Raw genomic sequence first — 22,249 nt, 5'->3', positions numbered from 1 at the left:
CAAAGTGAGCAAAGGACCCACGTCTGGGCATACCCTGCCAACTTAGGGCGAACAAAGCAAACACAAGGAGATGATGGACGGAGCGCCAAAACTTTTCAGACACTCACCCCCAGTCACAGATCTGGGTTGAATCCATCACCATTCTTTAGCTCACTTCGCCACCTCAGTTCAGACCCAGCTATATGCAAATCAGTCTTGACCCTGTGCCTCTTGGCAAGGGAACAGTCCAACCCAAATTGCCAAGTCAGGTCTTCCCAGAACCGGAAAAAAGCATTCTTCAACCCGTTTCTGGGTAACACCCTTCATCAGCCAGGCTAGCTTGAATTCAGTGGCAAAGTAAGCAAGGGACCCACGTCTGGGCATACCCTGCCAACTTAGGGCGAACAAAGCAAACACAAGGAGATGATGCATGGAGTGCCAAAACGTTTCAGACACTCACCCCCAGTCACAGATCTGGGTTGAATCCATCATAATTTTTTAGCTCGCTTCGCAACCTCAGTTGAGACCCAGCTTTATGCAAATCAGTCTTGACTCTGTTCCTTATGGGAAAAGTCCAGCCCGAATTGCCAAGCCAGGTCTTCCCTGAACCGGAATCAAGCATCCTGGGACCGGTTTCTGGGTAACACCCTTCATCAGTCAGGCTAGTTTGTATTCAGTGACAAAGTGAGCAAGGGACCTACGTCTGGCAAAAGGCGATTAGATGGGTTACCGGGATCTCTCAGGGCACCAGGGTGTTTCTTACAGATCCCCAAGGTATTGCGAATGCCTTCTCAGATTACTACAAGCACCTATACTCCCCAGTCGGGGCTACGAGTATGTGACATTCCCACGACTTTCTCTGGTATTTACGACTTCCTACACTCCCTACTGAAGACAGAGCCTTCATGGAAAGTGATCCTACAGAGGACACAATTGCCCAAGCGATTCGCAATATCGCATCAGGCAAAGCAATGTGTCCGAACGTGCTCCCGATATAGTTATACAAGATTACTATGACTCTTATTGCACCGCAATTACTTCAAATGTACTTGGAGAGCCGGGAAAAGGGGGTGCTCTCCAGAGACCAAAGGCTCGCTTCCATTGTGGTCCTTCATAAGGAGGGTAGGCCAGCTGAGGACTGCTCCTCCTGCAGACCCATTTCCCTCCTCAACGCTGAGATCAAAATTTTGGTGAAACTATTAGCCCATAGATGAATACAAATTATTACCAAATTGGTGCATCCACACCAGTTCTGTTTCACGCCAGGTAGAAACCCGACCTTCAATCTGCGATGTCTCCACGGAATGTTGGGGCTCGCCCTTTCTATACAAGAAGGCGCAACTATTTTGTCCCTTAATGCTCGTATGGCGTTCGACACTGTGGAATGGTTATACCTTTTTGCTGTGCTGGAACGGATGAGCTTCGACCCCAAGTTCTTGTCCTGGGTACGATTATTATACACCAATTCCCTGGCCTGGGTAGTCATTAATGCGAAAACCTCTAGATAATTCCCCTTGAGGTGTGAGACCACAACAAGGTTGCCATCTTTCGCCTCTCTTGTTTGCCCTAGTTCTAGAACCACTGACGACCTGTGAATTCTCTGACCCTTTGATACGTGGCCTACACTGGATGGAGGAGTGGGAATACATAATTTCTCTGTACGCTGACAATATATTATTGTATATAGCAGCTCCGGCGTCTCCCTGAGTCGTATACTGGAAATATTCACAACCTTCGGTAGATACTTGGGATACACCATTAAGTGGTCTAAATGGACGCTATTTGTTCTCAGTGGGTACTCTTCGTGACAAGATAGGGGATGTGTAGCAAGGGTAGTTTCTGATAGCTTCCGATATTTGGTATCTATGTCACCACCGATCCCGACTCATTCTACGACAATAATCTAAGGGTCCCCTACAGTACTCAGGAGAGACGTTTGCCACTGGAGGGCCCTGCCCTTGTCCCTTCTTGGACGCGCTGCTTTGTCCAAGATGATGGCACTGCAGCGGTTTCTTTACTTGTGCAAAATGCACCATTCTCAGTCCCCGATACCTACTTCCGGACTATAGAGACTGAATTAACACCTTGGATGCTTGAGAGATTTTCCTCCTGTGCTGCATTCCCTTCATTCCCATTGTTCATGACGAGCTCAGCTCGTCATGAGCATCGAAGGGGTTAAGGACCTTGTTGTGGGACGGGGTGCCCCTCATATAGCCCTCAAAAAACTGACACATGACTTGTATGACGGTGGTATTACGTTGCCCGACATCCACAGATATTACCAGGCAGCACAGCTCACCACTGTTAACCAATGGGTACATCGGCCTCCAGCCAATACGGCGTTTCATATGGACTGTTATGTGTTACGGCCACTTGAATACACACGATCACTGTACACCTCCCCATGTTATATGATCCTCACAGGACCCACAGCTCTTCCGGTCCAACTGTGGCACACAACTCTTAAAACACTGGACTGGGAGGGTAGGATCACCCAGACAACGCCACTATGGGACTCAGGAATACTGGGCACATTAGGCCGAAGACCGGCTTTGATAAATGGGACCTGATAGGTTTCTCCAGGGAGGGAGATCTATGGACGGGTGGAACAGTTTTTCCGTTTCCTGATTTACAGCATGAAAATTACCTCGTCGACCCAGAAACCTTCTGATACCTTCATGTCCACCACACTTTATGGCAGCCACGTATATATACCCATCAATAGGCTAATTCCTTATTTGGATGTAACACAATACGAGTAGGTTTGAGTGAGAATAGTTCTTTTTATTTGTCACATGATTTGAGTCCATTTCACTAATTATAATTTTTTCATAGAAAACGTTGTAAAAGAAAGAGAACAGCTGACGCTCACAACCCTTTCTCTACTTGTCCTTTTGAGTCTGAAAAGGTCCAGGGCTTTGAGCAAAATTCCTCCATTACATAGGGATTCATTTCCAGATTCAGGATCTCTGGACCGTTCTTTCTGGATGTTCACTTTAATGGCAGCGGTCCCTAATGGGGAGGTCCTACCTGAAGCATCCCTGTTAGAAAACAGAATATTAGATGACTACATGGTATGCGAAGCAATCTCCTTAACGTATAAAAAACGTATTAACAGTGCATCCGACACATTGCTTCAGCTCCAGCAACGTTGGGTACTGACATAGGAGACATGGAGGATGAGGACTGGCTGGTAGGCCTAGCTTCTCCCAAAGAGATGGCGATCAGATCACGATTTCGTCTGGTGCAACTCAAGATACCACACAGGGCGTATGTCTTTTGCAATACATTGGTCAAAATGGGAAGGAGCCCTGAATCAGCTTGCGTGCGGGGGTGTGGGGGAGAAGGCACATCTTACTATATACTCTGGCACTGTTCAGCAATGCTGACTTATTGGACCTCAGTGGTGGCCTGTATAAACAGTGTCAGAGGCGGGGGCTCGTCTCTCGGTGAAGTGCTACCTCCTGAATGTGTGGGAGGCCACGGATCTGGGCCGCATGGAGCATATATGAGTCACTTTAGGCCTCATGGTCCGCAAAAGGAACATGGCAAGATTGTGGGGAGCAGAATCACCACCACAGCTCAAGGATTGGAGGCGTGATATGGACTGATGAGGGTGGTGGAGATGGTGATCTATGGGGGTCGCGGTTGCCCCCGTAAGTGGGAATAGAGTTGGGGGTCACTGGAATGAACTTCTGCTCTGCTTCAGGAATGAGGTCCTCTGCAATGGCCATGGGCGGGAATGTAGTCACAAATGTGTGCAGTGATGTAGACTTATGATAACATCGAGTTCCAACTTGTGTGAAGTGGGGGATCCTGTCTCTATTATGTAATCTACAAAGCCTGATGATATTGATTGGATTTTCCCGTCGTCTTATATTCAATAAAAAGATGTGATAAAAAAAAAGTCTACACTCCATAAGCCTGTACCCTGTCATGGTCCAGGTGTTGTGTTGCAAGGCATCTTATCACATGAGTCTACACTCTGTAAGCCTCTAAAATGTCAGGATCCAGGCATTGTATTACTGGTCTGCACTTTGTACACCTTTCCCATGTCAGGAGCCAGGCGACATATTACAAGAGTCTACAGCCTGTGCCATGTCAGGAATCGGCATCGTATTACAGGTGCCTACACTCCGTACGCCTATACCATGTTGTGGTCCAGACGTTGTAGTACAGGAGTCTACAATTTGTGAGCCTGTAACTTGTCATAAACCAGGCATCCTATTACAAGGGTCTACACTGTGTTCGCCTTTACCATGTAAGCATCTATGCATCGTATTACAGGGGTGTACACTCTGTAAGGTTACACCATGTCAGGAGCCAGGTGTCATATTACAGGACACTATACCTTGTAAGGATACATCACGTCATCAGCTTGGCGTCGTATTACAATAGTCTACGCTCTGTAAGGCTAAACCATATCAGGATCCCTGCGTTGTATCTCAAGAGTGCACAGTCTATAATGCCTACAGGCCAGCAGGAGGCTCGGGCAGGTCCAGGCAGGTCCAGTTGGTACTGGTCAGCAGGGCAATTGCAGGGAGGTCTCTAGAAGCTTGTGGTGTCAATGTCGCTCACACAGGAGATCAGTCGACTAACCCTTAGAGCCACTCTGGGTAGCCTGTGACCTAGGCAAGCAGGTCCAACCCTTCCTCTTCAGACAGCAATGCAGTCCTTCCAGCAGCAAGGCAGTCCTTCCCGCAGCAGGGCAGTCCTTCCAGCAGCAGGGCAGTCCTTCCAGCAGCAGGGCTGTCCTTCCAGCAGCAGGGCAGTCCTTCCCGCAGCAGGGCAGTCCTTCCAGCAGCAGGGCGGTCCTTCCCGCAGCAGGGCAGTCCTTCCAGCAGCAGGGCGGTCCTTCCAGCAGCAGGGCGGTCCTTCCAGCAGCAGGGCAGTCCTTCCAGCAGCAGGGCAGTCCTTGCAGCAGCAGGGCAGTCCTTCCAGCAGCAGGGCTGTCCTTCCAGCAGCAGGGCAGTCCTTCCCGCAGCAGGGCAGTCCTTCCAGCAGCAGGGCGGTCCTTCCCGCAGCAGGGCGGTCCTTCCCGCAGCAGGGCAGTCCTTCCAGCAGCAGGGCAGTCCTTCCAGCAGCAGGGCGGTCCTTCCAGCAGCAGGGCGGTCCTTCCAGCAGCAGGGCAGTCCTTCCAGCAGCAGGGCAGTCCTTCCAGAGGCGGAGCAGTCCTTGCAGCAGCAGGGCAGTCCTTCCCGCAGCAGGGCAGTCCTTCCTGCAGCAGGGCAGTCCTTCCCGCAGTAGGGCAGTCCTTCCAGCAGCAGGGCAGTCCTTGCAGCAGAAGGGCAGTCCTTTCAGCTGCAGGGCAGTCCTTCCAGCAGCAGGGCAGTCCTTCCAGCAGCAGGGCAGTCTTTCCAGCAGCAGGGTAGTCCTTCTTTTGAATCTTCCACATGTCCAGGAGTGTTCTGATGGAATGTTCTGAAGGTCCTCATTTTCATACTAGTGTCAGCTTTTTGTGGGGAAATTCCCCAACCAACCACAAAACTGGTTCTGGTCAGTTCTTCCCCATCCCCTGGTCTTGTCTCTAAACTGTCCAGGGTGACAAAGGCAAGACCAGGCCTGATGTCAGTTTCCTTGTGTGAATCTTCAGAAGTGTAATTAGGGTGGGGTCCAGCTTCTCCCCAGCCATCCTATCAGGAAGACCCTTCCCCCTTACATCCTTTGCTCAGTGTCTGGAAGGGTTTACACCAACGCCAATATGTTTTTAAGGGAGAATCAGTCGGAGCTGGGAGGCTTTGACTGCAGCATTCATTGCAGCCCACATTTGACCCATTAAAGGTCATCTGATGGATGCATTGTAGGTGTAAATAACCCCAGACTGGGATTGAATAAAGGGCTTTGGATGCACATCCTTGTGCACGTGGGGCTTCCAGAGCACAGTGGGTTCTAATTTAAGACATCTCGTTCTACACAACTGTACACAAAGGAGTCAAGATGGTAATATTATATATCAGTAATAAAATGAATGCCCATGCCGACCCTATGGATCCCCCATAGGATAAATCACAGATAGATCCTGTGGATGCCACAGACACGTTCAGCCAGAGATGAAGGAAGAATCCTAAGAAGTAACAGTGCCTCGAGGTTGCAGCGTATAGTGACATGAACTCTCCTCTCTCCAAAGGTAGTATACTGCGCTAATCCCATTAAAAGTTCTAGAACAGGGAAGACTGGGTTTACAGTGGCCGGGATTGTGTGTTTATTGATCCAAGGTTCTAGAGCAGCGATGAAGGGGTTTAAAGTTGGAGGTATTGCGTGCTAACCCCACCAAGGTTCTAGAGCAGAGATGATGGAGATTACACTTGCAGGGATTATGTGCCTGTCTCCCTCTGTAGTGAGGGTATGTGGGCAGAGAACTGTGGGCAGAGATCTCTGGGCAGAGATCTCCCAAAGTACTGGAGCTTTTGAGCATTCATCATTGCTTATAACAATATTTCCATTACCCACTGTGTGCAGCGTAACAACCTGGGAAGGATGAAAGGGTGAGTTTGCCTTGCTGGAATTCACAGATATGTCTTACAGGTCAGACAGATGCTGGCAGTGAGCACTTACCTCACTGAGCCATCTTGTAAACTTGAGGATATATTTTTAGAGGGGTTTGTGCTCTAAAGTTCCAGATCAGTGATGATGGAGTTTGCAGTAACAGAGGGTGTGTGCTAATCTTTCCAAGGTAGTAGAGGAATGGTTTACATATTCTTGTCCTCATATCCCCATCCAGCTAAGTGAGCTGTGAGCCAAGACTACTCCACCCTTTTAGGCTCTCGGCCGAGTGCCCAAAGGTGATAAAGTGTTCTACTAGTGGGGCACCTTGTACCCCACATCGTATTCTACTACAGTGTTGTAAGACACAGGTTTTGACTTTCTGCGTTGTTTGCCCGATATATAAAAAGTTACAGGGGCATGAGGTGGCATATATGACCCCTGAGGAGTTACAATTGGTGTGATCTCTCATTGTGTACGTGTAGACACTTAAAACGGCCCTTTATGGGGGTGATGTTCCATAGTGGTAACTGGACACTGTTGGGTTTAGGTGGAAGTAAAGATTTCACCAAAAAGTCCCTGATTCTTTTCCCTTTTCTAAAGGCATGCATGGTGGGGTTTGGTATACCCAGATCGTCAGCAACAAGGTGGCAATGTTTGTTCACAGTTTTCCGATGTCATTGCTCTTGGTGTAATAGGTTGTGACACAAGTTAATCGATCCTGTGTCTGGGAATTATTGCTTTAAGGTTCCAGAAGATACTCCCTGTGGCTAAACCAGGCCCTCTTACGTGCCTTCTTGAGGAGCCTGACGGGATAGCCACGATCAGTTAACCAATACTAATTTTAGTAGGATTAGGTCAGTACTATACCGTCACTCATTTCTCTCCTGGATTGGGTAATAGGCGCCAATTAACGCACAGTTGATCTTTTACCCCTAGGTTGCCCCCCCCTTTCGACCTGAAGAGGTATAAGTCACTATCAATGCACAAGCCGAGTCGAAACGTCGACGCACCCCACCCATCAACGGCCTGAATCTCATCCCATCCCCTTCGCTTGATGTTGCATTTATGCATTTACAAAAAACTGTAAACATTTTTATAAATAATCTGTTTGGGACAGGCCTTTCTGTACTGGTCTCTTTACCAGTCCATTGTCTAAGCATTAAAAATGTATAAAATCTGAATATTAGTGACTATTCACTTTTCCCGACCCATCACGAGCACACCCATTCTTCTCCCGTCCCTTGAGCAACCTTTGTACCTTCCTTTTGTATAAATTAACTTTTGATCTGGTTCAAGTATATAAAATTAAATATACTGGACTTAAACAATTCTTTGACGCTTTCGTGTTTTACATTGACTATACGTTTTGAAAAATGCTATCTTGGATAGCAGGGTATGTTGTTGTGTTCATTGTTGGTATGTCTTACCAGTGTTTGACTTAATTAAGCTAAAAACACAGTTGATGGACAGAATGTAGAACAATGTCATACAATCACCCCAGTACAAGGATCTGGGCCTAAATCCATCGTTTTTTTGCACTCCACACCACCCTGGGTTAGACACTGGCTATATGCAAATCAGCTCTGACCCTGTGCCTCATGGGAACAGTCCAGTCCGAACTACCAAGCCATGTCTTTCCCAGACCGGAATCAAGTATCCAAGGACCGGTTTCTGGCTATCAGCCTTCATCAGCCTGGATAGCTTGACTCCAGTGGTGTGGAGAGCCTGGGACTCACGTCTGAGTATACCCAGCACACTCGGAGTGAAAATTGCAAAAAACACAGTTGATGGACAGAATGTAGAACAATGTCATACATTCACCCCAGTACAAGGATCTGGGCCTAAATCCATCGTTTTTTTGCACTCCACACCACCCTGGGTTAGACACTGGCTATATGCAAATCAGCTCTGACCATGTGCCTCATGGGAACAGTCCAGTCCGAACTACCAAGCCATGTCTTTCCCAGACCGGAATCAAGCATCCAAGGACCGGTTTCTGGCTATCAGCCTTCATCAGCCTGGATAGCTGGAGTCAAGATATCCAGGCTGATGAAGGCTGATAGCCAGAAACCGGTCCTTGGATGCTTGATTCCGGTCTGGGAAAGACATGGCTTGGTAGTTCAGACTGGACTGTTCCCATGAGGCACAGGGTCAGAGCTGATTTGCATATAGCCAGTGTCTAACCCAGGGTGGTGTGGAGTGCAAAAAAACGATGGATTTAGGCCCAGATCCTTGTACTGGGGTGAATGTATGACATTGTTCTACATTCTGTCCATCAACTGTGTTTTTTGCAATTTTCACCCCGAGTGTGCTGGTTATACTCAGACGTGAGTCCCAGGCTCTCCACACCACTGGAGTCAAGATATCCAGGCTGATGAAGGCTGATAGCCAGAAACCGGTCCTTGGATGCTTGATTCCGGTCTGGGAAAGACATGGCTTGGTAGTTCGGACTGGACTGTTCCCATGAGGCACAGGGTCAGAGCTGATTTGCATATAGCCAGTGTCTAACCCAGGGTGGTGTGGAGTGCAAAAAAGCGATGGATTTAGGCCCAGATCCTTGTACTGGGGTGAATGTATGACATTGTTCTACATTCTGTCCATCAACTGTGTTTTTTGCAATTTTCACCCCGAGTGTGCTAGTTATACTCAGGCGTGAGTCCCAGGCTCTCCACACCACTGGAGTCAAGATATCCAGGCTGATGAAGGCTGATAGCCAGAAACCGGTCCTTGGATGCTTGATTCCGGTCTGGGAAAGACATGGCTTGGTCGTTCGGACTGGACTGTTCCCATGAGGCACAGGGTCAGAGCTGATTTGCATATAGCCAGTGTCTAACCCAGGGTGGTGTGGAGTGCAAAAAAGCGATGGATTTAGGCCCAGATCCTTGTACTGGGGTGAATGTATGACATTGTTCTACATTCTGTCCATCAACTGTGTTTTTTGCAATTTTCCCCCCGAGTGTGCTGGTTATACTCAGGCGTGAGTCCCAGGCTCTCCACACCACTGGAGTCAAGATATCCAGGCTGATGAAGGCTGATAGCCAGAAACCGGTCCTTGGATGCGTGATTCCGGTCAGGGAAGGACATGGCTTGGTAGTTCGGACTGGACTGTTCCCATGAGGCACAGGGTCAGAGCTGATTTGCATATAGCCAGTGTCTAACTCGGGGTGGTGTGGAGTGCAAAAAAACGATGGATTTAGGCCCAGATCCTTGTACTGGGGTGATTGTATGACATTGTTCTACATTCTGTCCATCAACTGTGTTTTTTGTAATTTTCACCCCGAGTGGGCTGGATATGCTCAGACGTGAGTCCCAGGCTCTCCACACCACTGGAGTCAAGATATCCAGGCTGATGAAGGCTGATAGCCAGAAACCGGTCCTTGGATGCTTGATTCCGGTCTGGGAAAGACATGGCTTGGTAGTTCGGACTGGACTGTTCCCATGAGGCACAGGGTCAGAGCTGATTTGCATATAGCCAGTGTCTAACCCAGGGTGGTGTGGAGTGCAAAAAAACGATGGATTTAGGCCCAGATCCTTGTACTGGGGTGATTGTACGACATTGTTCTACATTCTGTCCATCAACTATGTTTTTTGCAATTTTCACCCCGAGTGTGCTGGTTATACTCAGGCGTGAGTCCCAGGCTCTCCACACCACTGGAGTCAAGATATCCAGGCTGATGAAGGCTGATAGCCAGAAACCGGTCCTTGGATGCTTGATTCCGGTCTGGGAAAGACATGGCTTGGTAGTTCGGACTGGACTGTTCCCATGAGGCACAGGGTCAGAGCTGATTTGCATATAGCCAGTGTCTAACCCAGGGTGGTGTGGAGTGCAAAAAAGCGATGGATTTAGGCCCAGATCCTTGGACTGGGGTGAATGTATGACATTGTTCTACATTCTGTCCATCAACTGTGTTTTTTGACTTAATTAAGCAACACACACATGATAAATTATAAATTACTCTTCTCTAAAGCAGTCACAACCACTTGTTCATTACCTGATTGGCTATATATTCCTAAATAATGCGGCATCTGAATTTACAGTGTTTTAGGAGCACACGTAACCCCTCCAGCCATGCGCATTATTGGGGCCAATCTCCGGCTGTGCGTACTTTATATACACAAGACTCCACCAGAAGCAGATGTAACCTGTTAGTCAGCCCCCCTCTCACTGAGCTGACCACCGTTCATAGACGACCCAATCTGAGGCACTCAATGGATTCACATGAAGCACGCTGGTCTCACTGAGCTATCTGCCATAGAACACCCACATCCTGCCCCAAGATGTTAAAGGTACTTTTGAATCTCGTTAGAGCTTTGACTGTTGTGTATGAACAGTCACTCACACTGAGCTCTAGTCCATAGGCGCTGCTCTTAATACTGAATCTTATTTCAAATACGGGTGTTATGTGATGTTCGTCCTTTGTTCCTGTAGCTGTCATTGCTCTTTAATACAAAGATGATGTGTGTGTTAATTATTACAGGTGTAATAATGTGAAGATTCAGTGCCCAGAGATTGTGGTGAAGAGTTATAAAGGTAAATATCATTGTGACGATTAGCTCTGTATGTTATGGTTCATGAAAATGATGTGGTATGGTATGGTTTTGTGTGGTATGGTATGGAATGTTATGTTATGTTCGTATGGTATGGGATAGGAAGGGATGAGATTGTGTATGGTATGGTATTGTATGGTTTGGAACGTTATGATTGGATGGGATTGTGTGGTGTGCTATGGGTTGGTATCATGGTGTAATATGGTGTGATGGGATGGTGTGGTGTGGTGGGATGGTGTGGTGTGGATTGGTGTTGTGTGCTATGGAACGGTATGGCATGGAATGTTATGGTGGTATGGTATGCGGTAGGAAGGGATTAGATGCGATTGGATGGTGTGGATTGGAGTTTTATGGAATGGTATCTTAAGGCGGTATGGTATGGAACGTTATAATGGGATGGTGTGATGTGATATGGGCTGGGATTATAGTAAAATATGGGATGGCATGGAATTACACCTCAGAATTTGGCATGTACTGCATAACTCATTCTGTGTTCCAGAGTTCTAGCTCCAACAGTGAACTAACACATGCTTCTGCAAAGACCCAGCACATACTGACCTAGGGCATGCACCTACACTGGCCTAGGGCATGCACCTACACTGGCCTAGCACATGCACCCACACTGACCTAGCACATGCACCCACACTGACCTAGCACATGCATCTACACTGATGTAGCACATGCACCTACACTGACCTAGCACATGCATCTACGCTGACCTAGCACATGCATCTACACTGACCTAGCTTATGTACCTACACTGACCTAGCACATGCACCCACACTGACCTAGCTCTTGTACCTACACTGTCGTAGTTCGTGCACTTACCCTGAGCTATCCCATGCACCTACACTGACCTAGCGCATACTTCTACTCTGATCTAACGTATGCACCTATAGTGACGTGGTGTATGAACCTACACTGACGTAGCACATGCACCCACGCTGGCCTAGCGCATGCACCTACACTAACCTAGCGCATATATCTACTCTGATGTAGTGCATCCGTCTACAATGCAGTGTGGTATATGACTGGAACTGTATACCCTGGAGTAGATCTGTCATTCTGTACCATCAAATGCAGTGTACTGACTAGTACTGTATACCTTTGAGTAGCTCTCTTGCTCTGTATCATCTAATATAGATTACTAACTAGTACAGTATGTCTTGGATCAATTCTGTTTTCTGTACAATCTAATGCACTGTACTGGCTATTACATTATAGCTTGGAGTAGCTCTGTAGCTCTGTACCATCTAATGCAGTGTACTGACTAGTATTGTATACCTTCTAATAACTCTGTACTATCTAATGCAGTGTACTGACTAGTACCGTATACTTTCTAATAACTCTCTCACTCTGTACCATGTAACGCAGTGTAGTGACTAGCACTGTATACCTTCTAATAACTCTCTTACTCTGTACCATCTAACGCAGTGTACTGACTAGTACTGTATACTTTCTAATAACTCTCTCACTCTGTACCATGTAATGCAGTGTACTGACTAGTACTGTATACTTTCTAATAACTCTCTTACTCTGTGCCATCTAACGCAGTGTACTGACTAGTACTGTATACTTTCTAATAACTCTCTCACGCTGTACCATCTAACGCAGTGTACTGACTAGTACTGTATACCTCTAGTAGCTTTCCTTCCCTGCAGCATCCATTGTGGTGTACTGATTACTACTGTATACCTTTGAAGTATTTGAAGTAGCGTTGTCACTCTGGGACTTCTAATAGAGTGTACTGACTAGTACAGATCACCTTCTTGCACCTCTGAGAAGCACCCCAGTTGCAGAACATTTGCCCCAAGATTTCTCATCCTTTTCTACCTGAAGGACAGCTGTCGAAGCCTGGTTTATTTTTGAGAAGCAGCTTCACCTCTTGTAAGCCTTTTCTTTCCTCCTAGTTCTTGCTTCTGCTCTAACTTTGCTGCTTTAAGACTCTTATTTTCCAGTAGTGGGGAAACTTCCAGTAGTAAGGTTGGATCTAATTGTAATAAGGGTTTGATTATCATGTCACTATTTATTCGACTGGGGTCCGTTTTGTTCACTGTGAGTATCTGCCGTCTGAATTCGGTCCAGCTCCTCTCCCAGCGTGTTAACTGATTCTGTTCTGTTAGCAGTTATTTTTTAGGTCTCGCCTAGGCAGCGCGCATGCGCTGCTCTAGGAGGGCCTTTAGCCTTCGGTCTTCACTTTTCAAGCGCTGCACTCGTGCCTGTGGCGTCATCCACATTTCAGGATCGAGCAGCGGCGTGCCACAAGCACAAGTGCAGTGCTTGAAAAGTGAAGACCTCGCGATCACGCATGCACGCACCACTCCCGGGCTTGTTCTGTTAGTTGCTCTCTCTATAAGCAGAGAGAAGTGTGTATATAGATTTGCCACAAGGCAGCGTGAGCAAGTGGAGAGCGGCTTGGAAACATGAGGCAGCATACCTGATCACCTCCAGCCTCTGACGGCGTGTTGCTGGGCAACCGAGTACACCGCCTGCACTCCCATGTGAAACATTTTCACCCTTGTTTGTGTTGTGTGTGAGCATCCGAAGAGTAGCGGTGCTGTCCCACAGCACCTTGACCAATTATACAATGGCGTTGTACTACTTTGGCTGAGTTGGGGACTATTTTGGAATTTATTTACGAGTCACTTTTCACAGCCACTACTGTGCCCCCGCACACTTTTTGTGCATGCCGCTCTGCACCTCTCCTCCCTCCTTTTGTGCTACGTGTCCCTTCGTCTAATTACCGCCATCTTTTTGCTCCGCCATGAGACTGCCTGTAGCTCCTCTTATGTTGTTCATTCCTTCTGCCATTAGCGTACCTTGCCCTCTCCTGTGGCCAGAGCGGATCTGCTAAGCAGCCCCTCCCGTTGCTGGCTCCATTATTGCTGCCCCTGTGTGGGCTTGGTCAGGGAGGCATTTTCAAGTTGAATACAATATACACGTTCCTCATACCCCGCAGACGCACCGACCAAGATGTCCATTAACTTGATTAGGATTCTCTAATTGTGACTGATTGGCATATGCAGCGGTAGTGCTGTGGACATCAGGCAATGTTTATATATGTAATTTTCTTTTTGCTTGTGTCACGGCGCAAGGAATTAAACAGTTATTACATCCATGTACCAGACCGAGTTCAAGACAAAGAGTCACTGTAGGTGATGCACAGCTGCTTGTTTATTGTCTCAGTTTCTGGGACACTTTAGCATCAAAGTCGGGAGCTTCTCGACAAGATGGTTGTTCTTAATGGACAGATGACGTGGTACTCCCTTAAGTGCAGAAGTCACTTTGCAGCATTTTCCACAGCTTTATTAGTTGCCAAGATAGACTGATTCATTTTACCACACACAAGTGACCCCTGAGTGCCTGCGAATGTTGGTTCAGGGATCATAATGAAAGACTTGTTCAGAAGGGGTACAGGTTCGAATCCCGGCAGTCCATTCTGTTGATCAATAGCTTTGATTGCAACGATTTGACTACCAGGCATTGGCACCTTTTGCAAGTTATGCAAGCTCTTACTGACCTGTTGCTGTGCACAGATTCGGCTATGGGCAGAATCATAGACATCAATACACCAAAATGGCAGGTGTACCGGAAGTGACATAACACATCCTTTGACCTTAATGACATCACATTAGGGGACGCCTATGACTACTACTGACTCCAAGGCATGGTGAATAGTGACACAGCTCATGGTCCTCCATGCTAATTCAGCATCATGTCAAGGGAAACAGTGATGTGGCAGTCTCCAGCTGTGATAATTGAGAACATGAAAATGGTGAAAGGACCCAAAAACACAGAGTACTCTTTCAAGGAACTTGGTTCCTTTGTTCATGCAGTACTTAATGCAGGAAATTGACATGCAGCCCATCTCTTTGGGTGGGTGTGCAACTCTGATCATGCCAATGTCCTTAATTCTTCATTCTTCAGGAAGTGGCTTAGTCAAACGAAGGTGTACTCCAGCCTTCCTGCTCCATGGAAGTATAGGTGATTTCACACAAGATGCATGCACGTGGCTTTCCCTTGGTTTCTGGAGGGAGGGAGAATGAGAGATAGGCGAGCAGTAGAGGAAACAGGTAGGAAAAGGAAGGATATCCGTTCTGACTACTAGTAAACCCTGCTGATAACTGTAGGGTCTAAATAAATACAGTACTCCTCCCAACGTGGGTGTGCTCCTCCCATTATTTAATTAAGATCTACTCACACATACAGTTGGTCCTTGTTAGGCTAGCCATGATAAAGGACATAGATTTACACAGGAAAAGCTGGTAATCGTTCTCTACATGGTTTGATCAGCTGCTACTAGTCGTTGTCTTGGCCGATTCATGGGGCTGGTCGTCGTTTTGAGTGTATCCCTACCACACATCAGTGAGCAACCTTCCAAATCATGTACAGCACCCATCAGGAGACTTGTTACCAGGATCTTTTGCACAAGCCACTGGCCAGCCTACATCTTCTTTGCCCCCCCCCTCGCAGAACCTCCTCCCGTGGAGACCCAGTTGTCCTGCTTTCCTAGTCCTTCTCTGGAGGAATTCTGCCTTCTGGCGAATGGTGTGTCTTCGGGATCACCACTTGATCCTATGCCCCATAAGATCTGGAAGGCATTTCAAACTGAGCTGTTTCCTCCGCTCCACGCCATTTGCTGCCAGTCACTGAGTACAGCAGTAGTTCAAGACAGCTGGAAGAGGGCAATTGTTACACCATTGCTGAAGAAGGCCTCCTTGGACCCTTCAAGCCCGGCCAATTACAGGCCTATTTCGCTTCTGCCTTTTATAATAAAGGTTGTGGAGAAGTGGGTCACGAAAATACTAACCAGCTTTCTGGAAAATAACTCCTGCCTGGATACATCACAGTTCGGCTTTAGGCCGGCTCACGGCACGGAGGCTGCTTTGGTCACCGTGTTGGACGATCTACGAGCGCGTGTGGACATGGGCAAGTCAGCATTCTTAGTGCTGCTTGACATGTCGGCCGTGTTCGACACGGTGGACCATGCAGTACTACTGGACCGTCTCCGGAGTACAGGAGTAACTGGCCTGGCCTTGAGATGGATAACATCTTATCTCAGTGACAGACAGCAGGCAGTGGCACTACCACCTTTTTCGCCCTCCATGCAGCAAGTGGATCAGGGTGTCCCCCAGGGGTCGTCGATCAGCCCGATCCTGTTTAATCTGTACTTGCGACCTCTGGTCGCCCTGATAAAGTCATTCGGCATATCTGTCATCAATTATGCCGATGACACTCAATTGATTTTTTCATTTGAGGGTACCAGGGCAATATCGAGAGACACCTTCCACTGCTGCATGGCGGCTACAGCAGAGTGGCTGCGAGCCAACTCGCTTCAATTTAATGGATCCAAAACGGAGGTTCTCCATTGCTCCCTAGACCGTACCACTCGTCCGCTTCCGGGCAATTTTTGGCCTACATCTATTCCAGGTACGGTAGAGGCTGCTGAGTCGGCCCGTAACTTGGGAGTTCTGTTTGAATCCAATCTGCAGCTTGATGCCTCTGTGAACAGAACTATAGCGGGCTGTATGAGCTTACTTCGTGCCCTACGTAAGATCTTACCGCTTCTTCCCAAGGAGGCAAGGGCAGAGGTAGTGCGCAGTTCTATTCTTAGTCGATTAGACTACTGCAATGCACTACTTCTGGGAGCCCCAAAAACTTTGATTCTGAAGCTGCAGAGGATCCAAAATATGGCGGCTAAATTGGCTCTATCCCGTCCTCGATATGCCTCTTCCTCTGGCGCACTAGCAGACCTCCATTGGTTACCCATCCAAGAGAGAATTTCCTTCAAGGCGCTCTGTCTCGTCTTTAAGGCCTTGCACGGACAGGGGCCGATACCGCTCCAAAACCTTTTTTCCTGGTACTACGCTGCCAGACCCCTAAGATCCTCCTCTGCGTTTCTGGTGACGGTCCCCAGGATCAATAGAGTGAGGATGGGTGGCTGTGCTTTTAGATTCACGGCTGCCACTCTCTGGAACACCCTCCCGCTGGCGCTGAGGTGTAGACAAGATTTCATCCCTTTTAAAAAGGACCTCAAGACCTTTTTGTTCCCCAGAGCTATGTAATGGTAGTATGCCTGCAGGATAGACGCAGTCTCAGCGCCAGGATACCCTTTGGGTGGCAGTCGCGCTTAACAAGTAAATAAATAAATAAATAAAATAAGAAAACGTGTGGAGTCGGTCAGTTGAAAGAGAGATCTACTGAGCGGTGACCCTGGGCCCAGAGCACTGCTCAAGGCCTCGCACATGGTCACAGATGATCTTAATGGTGATATTACATCACTATTAACATTCTTGATGATATCACTAAAATCATGTTTGCTGACAGTGGGAATATTGCTGTTTAATTGAGTGACCATTGCAGGGACATCTCCATGTTGTGGTAGTGCAACCTTCTCGCTCATTTTAATGTCTGATTATGTGTATTGGTGGAGTTTCAAAGACATCAAGCATTATCTTTCATCAGTCAGGATATTGGTTATGAGTGACTTTTATTGACAAGTACAAAACAGGCTTTTTTGCTCAGGCTTTATTGTTGACTGCAGCAATACATTGTTTTGATTGTTTTCCAAGCTGCCTCAAACACTGATCTTGAATAAGGGATTAAACAGGGCATTTTCTAGTCAGCCTAAGACTTGCTACCGATCGTGTTTTCACACAACTGCCCCATGTTTAACAACACTGAAGGGAACATTTTCTGTCGAGGTACAGTTTTTACTGTTCATCACTGTATTTGTGTTTGAAAGAAAAGATATTAAAATAAAAGTAAATATCCCATCATTCAACACAAAATACCATTCCACATAATTACACTCATAACACACAATCTCACTCCACATAGTTCCAGTACACTCAATACCACATAATTACTATCTGCATAATTCCACTGCACAGCATGCCACATAATTCCACTACACAAATCCACTCGACACAATTCCGCAACTAAAAATTACAAACCAACCCACATAATTCCACTACACATGCATACACACACATAAAATGTGTTTTACACAGGTGAAGCACATTGCCATTTAGAATCAAACAATTTTATTCAGCAGACACGTAGCAGTGAACACAGCTGGGCTGCCTACATCCACAGGCCGGCAGAGCGGAGTCAAATTACACACAACACAGCCATAGGGTCTACAACCCGGAGGGCGACCCGGCGAAGGCGGGCTAACAGCCATGCGGTGGAACCATGTAGGGAGGCGATACTGCTTTTTGTCAAAACCAGAAAAGAAAACAACCCAAAAGAAACCGAGCCCTCCCACCCCACCCAACACCCAGCCAACTCTAGCCCCCCCCACCCTCTCCGCATCAGCATAGTCCAGTCAACCCACAAAGTCCAGGGGTCCAGGGATCCCATCACTCTCCTAAAGCAAGCTAGAGACAATCATGCAACAGCCCCGGGCGGCTCCAAGGGAATGAGTTGTAAAATCTGGAGGAATTTGGGGCATGTGACCTCACGTAGGTCCCGAGATAACAGGTGTATGAAAGGTGCCCAAAGCTTAGCATACGTGTCCCCTTTACCATCCACACACCGGGAAAGCCGCTCCATCCCCAGAAGCAACCACAGGCGCCTAATCCAATCCCTGGGGTCAGGGGCGTCCAGTGAGCGCCACTGCGAAAGGATCACCAGGCGCGCCGCCAGAAGCGCCAGCGCAATCTGTCGACCTCGAGGGGAGCGCAACGCCTTAGGGTGAGGCAGGCCTAGCAACACATATTCCGGAGCCCTGGGAAAGGTGATACCAAAAGCATTGTCTATATCATCTAAAACTGCTTTCCAGTAGCGTACTAGTTTGGGACAGTGCCAGATCAGATGGGAAAGAGTGCCTGTAGCGCCGCAGCCCCGCCAGCAAAGACTCGAGCACTTGGGGTCCCACCCATGGAGCCTCGCCGGTGTGTGGTACCAGTAAGTAACAATTTTAAAGGCCGCTTCAGCTCCCGCCACATTAGCCGCTGTGTGGTGCGCGCGATAGAAGATCTTGCCCCACTCCTTACTCGTCAGGGGACGGCCCAATTCCGTCTCCCAACGAACTTGCGCCCTGGAGCGTTGCGGGTGGTGACGTTTCATAATGAAGGCATACAGCTCAGAGATAAGTTTGCGATCGTCCTTCTTGAAGGCCACCCAGCGCTCTAGGGGCGTCATTGGTCGAGACATGTCTGCTACATTATCAGGAAGCGTTACCCAGTGTGCTACCTGCGCGTAGTGGAAGGCGTCAGCCGCCGTCAGCTCAAAGTACTCCCGGCGCAGAGTGGTGAACGGTATCAGCCCCTCCGGTTGGAAGAGGTGACCCACTCTCTTACAACCCAACTCCCTCCAGCGCTGGAAAACCGGCGAGGCGCACCCGGGGGGGAAGTCCGGGTTGTCAACGATAGGCGTCAGCGGAGATGGGAAGGTGGTCCAGCCGCGCCTCTGCGCCAGACGGTCCCACACCGCAAGGGTCGGCGAGGTCACCGGAGAGGAATAAAGGCCCCAGGATCTGTGCTTGCGCGGGAGCCATAGCTCGCGCCAGATGTTCCGCCCGGCCACTGTCTGATCCATGAAGAGCCAGTGCTTGCTGGACATAGGTCTATTCCATTCCAGAATAAAACGCAGGCACGCAGCCTGGTAGTACGCCTCCACGCATGGGAAGTTAAGTCCGCCGTCATCTCGCGGCGCCATGAGGCGATCAATAGCGATACGGGGGTGCTTATGGTTCCACAAGAACGTGGTCAGCAACCGCTGAAGCTTTCGCAGGGACCCCGGGGGGGGGGGTGGGGGGGCGCAAAGGCAGCATCTGAAACAAATAGAGGATGCGGGGGAGGATCGTCATTTTGATCGCAGCGAGGCGGCCAAACCAGGCCAGCTGCAGTCGGGACCAGTCAGAGACGGACTTAGCCGTTTGGTCAAGGAGGAGCCTGTAGTTGAGAGCCACCGTTTGGGTGAGCGTGGACGCCAACTGGATCCCCAGGTATGGGATGGCCGTCTGGACCCATTGGAAGGCGAAGTCGGCACTGAGGTCACGGACCTCCTCCTCCGGCACCGAGAGGTTCAGGATTTGGGACTTCGAGAAATTGACCTTAAAGCCGGCCACCATGCCGAACTCCTCCAGCTCCCGGGAGAGGTGTCTCAGAGAGGAGCGCGGATGCGTGAGGGACAGGATGACATCGTCCGCATAGAGGCTCACCTTGTGCTCCTCTGCCCCAAAGCGCACCCCCTGCACGTCTGCGTTGTCCCGGAGGCGTTGCGCCAAAGGCTCCATGTAGAGCGCAAACAACAGGGGCGAGAGAGGGCATCCCTGCCTCGTCCCCCGGGTGATCGGAAAACAAGCAGACCTACAACCATTCACTCGGACAGCGGCCCGAGGGGAGGCATAAAGGCAGCGGACCCAGCTGACAAACGGGTCTCCCAGCCCGAACTTTCGCAAGACCGCAAACATGTACGACCAGTCAACCCGGTCGAAAGCCTTCTCGGCATCGATGGAGAGAAAACACGCTTGTGTACGCGACCGGTGAACCAAGTCCATCAGGTGTAGGAGGCGTTTGGTGTTCTCACCACCCTGGCGCGTCGGCACGAAGCCCACCTGGTCGGGTTCAATGATACCGTCCATAAATGGGCTGAGGCGAGCTGCCAGGATTCCCGAAAATAACTTCATATCAATGTTTAGGAGTGAAATGGGGCGGTAGGAGCCGCACTCCTGGGCATCCTTGCCTGCCTTATGAATAACAGTAACCACGGCTTCCCTATAAGATGAATGAATGAATATACAGCTACATAACAAGAGCAGCTTTGTTTTTATTTGATCTTTAATGCTCGAAATATTTGTGCAAAAATGAAACCCTTTGTGGTCGATGCTAAAACAAATTCAGTTTGGGATGGATCCCTAAAGACATTTACTAATTCAGTGACAGCACGGCTTGTAATGCGGGTTTACCCATCGTGAATTTCATAACAAGACACGGAGGCTACATTATGCAAAGTCTTTTATTTGCAACTCCAAGCAGCCGCCTACATCACAATAGACTAAGCTCTAAAGAGAACAATGGCAACACATAAAGCCCATGAGACAGCAATAATCTGCCTCTTTTAAATGCGGCTCCAAGACAGATAAGTTGACTTCTCCTTCTTCTTGCTAATATGGCTTATAAGAAATATTCTGTTAAATACCCTTAATCATTGGCTATTTTTTAATGTTTTCTATAGCAGATAGACTGTTTGTGTACATTCAGCTAGCGATATTTCTAACTTTTTTACCTAGCATGTACTGTTTTATGGGAGTGTGTTACTTTTGAAGCGTGGTTACCCCCACCCTTTCCGCTACCCGTCCCCACCGATCTCCAATTTATGGTGATCTCCTTTCTTCCCACTCCCTCTCCCTTGGATACACAACCGGAATCACGGTCAACAATCCCCTGCGCGATGAGCGCTCCTCATGTTAAAGTCCCTCGCCTCTCCCCACGCTACTGGGGCGAGCGGAACGGCTAAAGCCTTAAACCCTTTACAAAACACCCCCCCCCCCCAACAACGAACGGGGATAACCCTCGGCGTGCCTCTCCTTCACGCCCTTACCGCTTCTCCTCCTGGGAACGCTTCTCTCTGCAGAGCACAGCGTGCGAGCGGAGCCTTCCCTAACTCCCGACGGGAACCATTTCCCAAAACCTTACCCTCGCCGCTTTAGAAGAAAGCCCGCTGGCAACACACGCGCTGCGCGTTATTGTTGCACAGGGCCTTTCCTCAACCCCCTCCACTCGCTCAGCGTTGCCATGACGACGGCCGAGCAGACTCTCGCTGAAACGGTTTGCCTCAACAGAAACCAACTGCTTTCATCGGAGACACGCGTTTTAACCCTTAAAAGCCTCATTTTTTTATATTCACCATAAACAAATGATAATCTAAGGGAAACAAGGAATATCACCCTTGCTGTAGAACGTTAACACTTAGCTAACACCTACTTTCTAAGTGACTTCTATCTTCCCTGCCTGTCCCTTTCTCAAAATGTCAGAATCTGATTCTGATGGGGCCGCAGCCCCTACTCCAGGCTTGGGTGATGGATCTTTCAAAGCTATGCTCCACATGGAAGTTAAGTCCTGCATGATGGAGAGCCTATCTGAGCTAATGGGTCCCAAACGTCCACTCCCTTCGGAGGACGTCACTCACTCCCACCCTCATTCCGGTGGGAACCAGGGAGGTAAGAGACTGAAGAAAACTAATTACACCAATACCAATACTTCGGGAGGTCTTGGCACCTCAACAA

General features: G+C 48.6%; 1 protein-coding gene across 1 annotated transcript in view; it reads left to right on the top strand.

The window, feature by feature from the left end:
* The window catches only part of LOC147710140 (E3 ubiquitin-protein ligase TRIM11-like), a 125,232-nt gene that overhangs the window by 62,911 nt on the left and 40,072 nt on the right, over window positions 1–22,249 (top strand). Inside the window, exon 5 of the mRNA XM_086920836.1 lies at window positions 10,944–10,996. Within this exon, the coding sequence (XP_086776962.1) occupies window positions 10,944–10,996 (53 nt within the window). The remainder of the gene's footprint in view (window positions 1–10,943; window positions 10,997–22,249) is intronic.

The sequence above is a fragment of the Lissotriton vulgaris genome, chromosome 5 (assembly GCF_964263255.1).
Source record: "Lissotriton vulgaris chromosome 5, aLisVul1.2, whole genome shotgun sequence".
Lineage (NCBI taxonomy): Eukaryota > Metazoa > Chordata > Amphibia > Caudata > Salamandridae > Lissotriton > Lissotriton vulgaris.
This window is presented reverse-complemented; position numbering and strand designations above follow the sequence as displayed.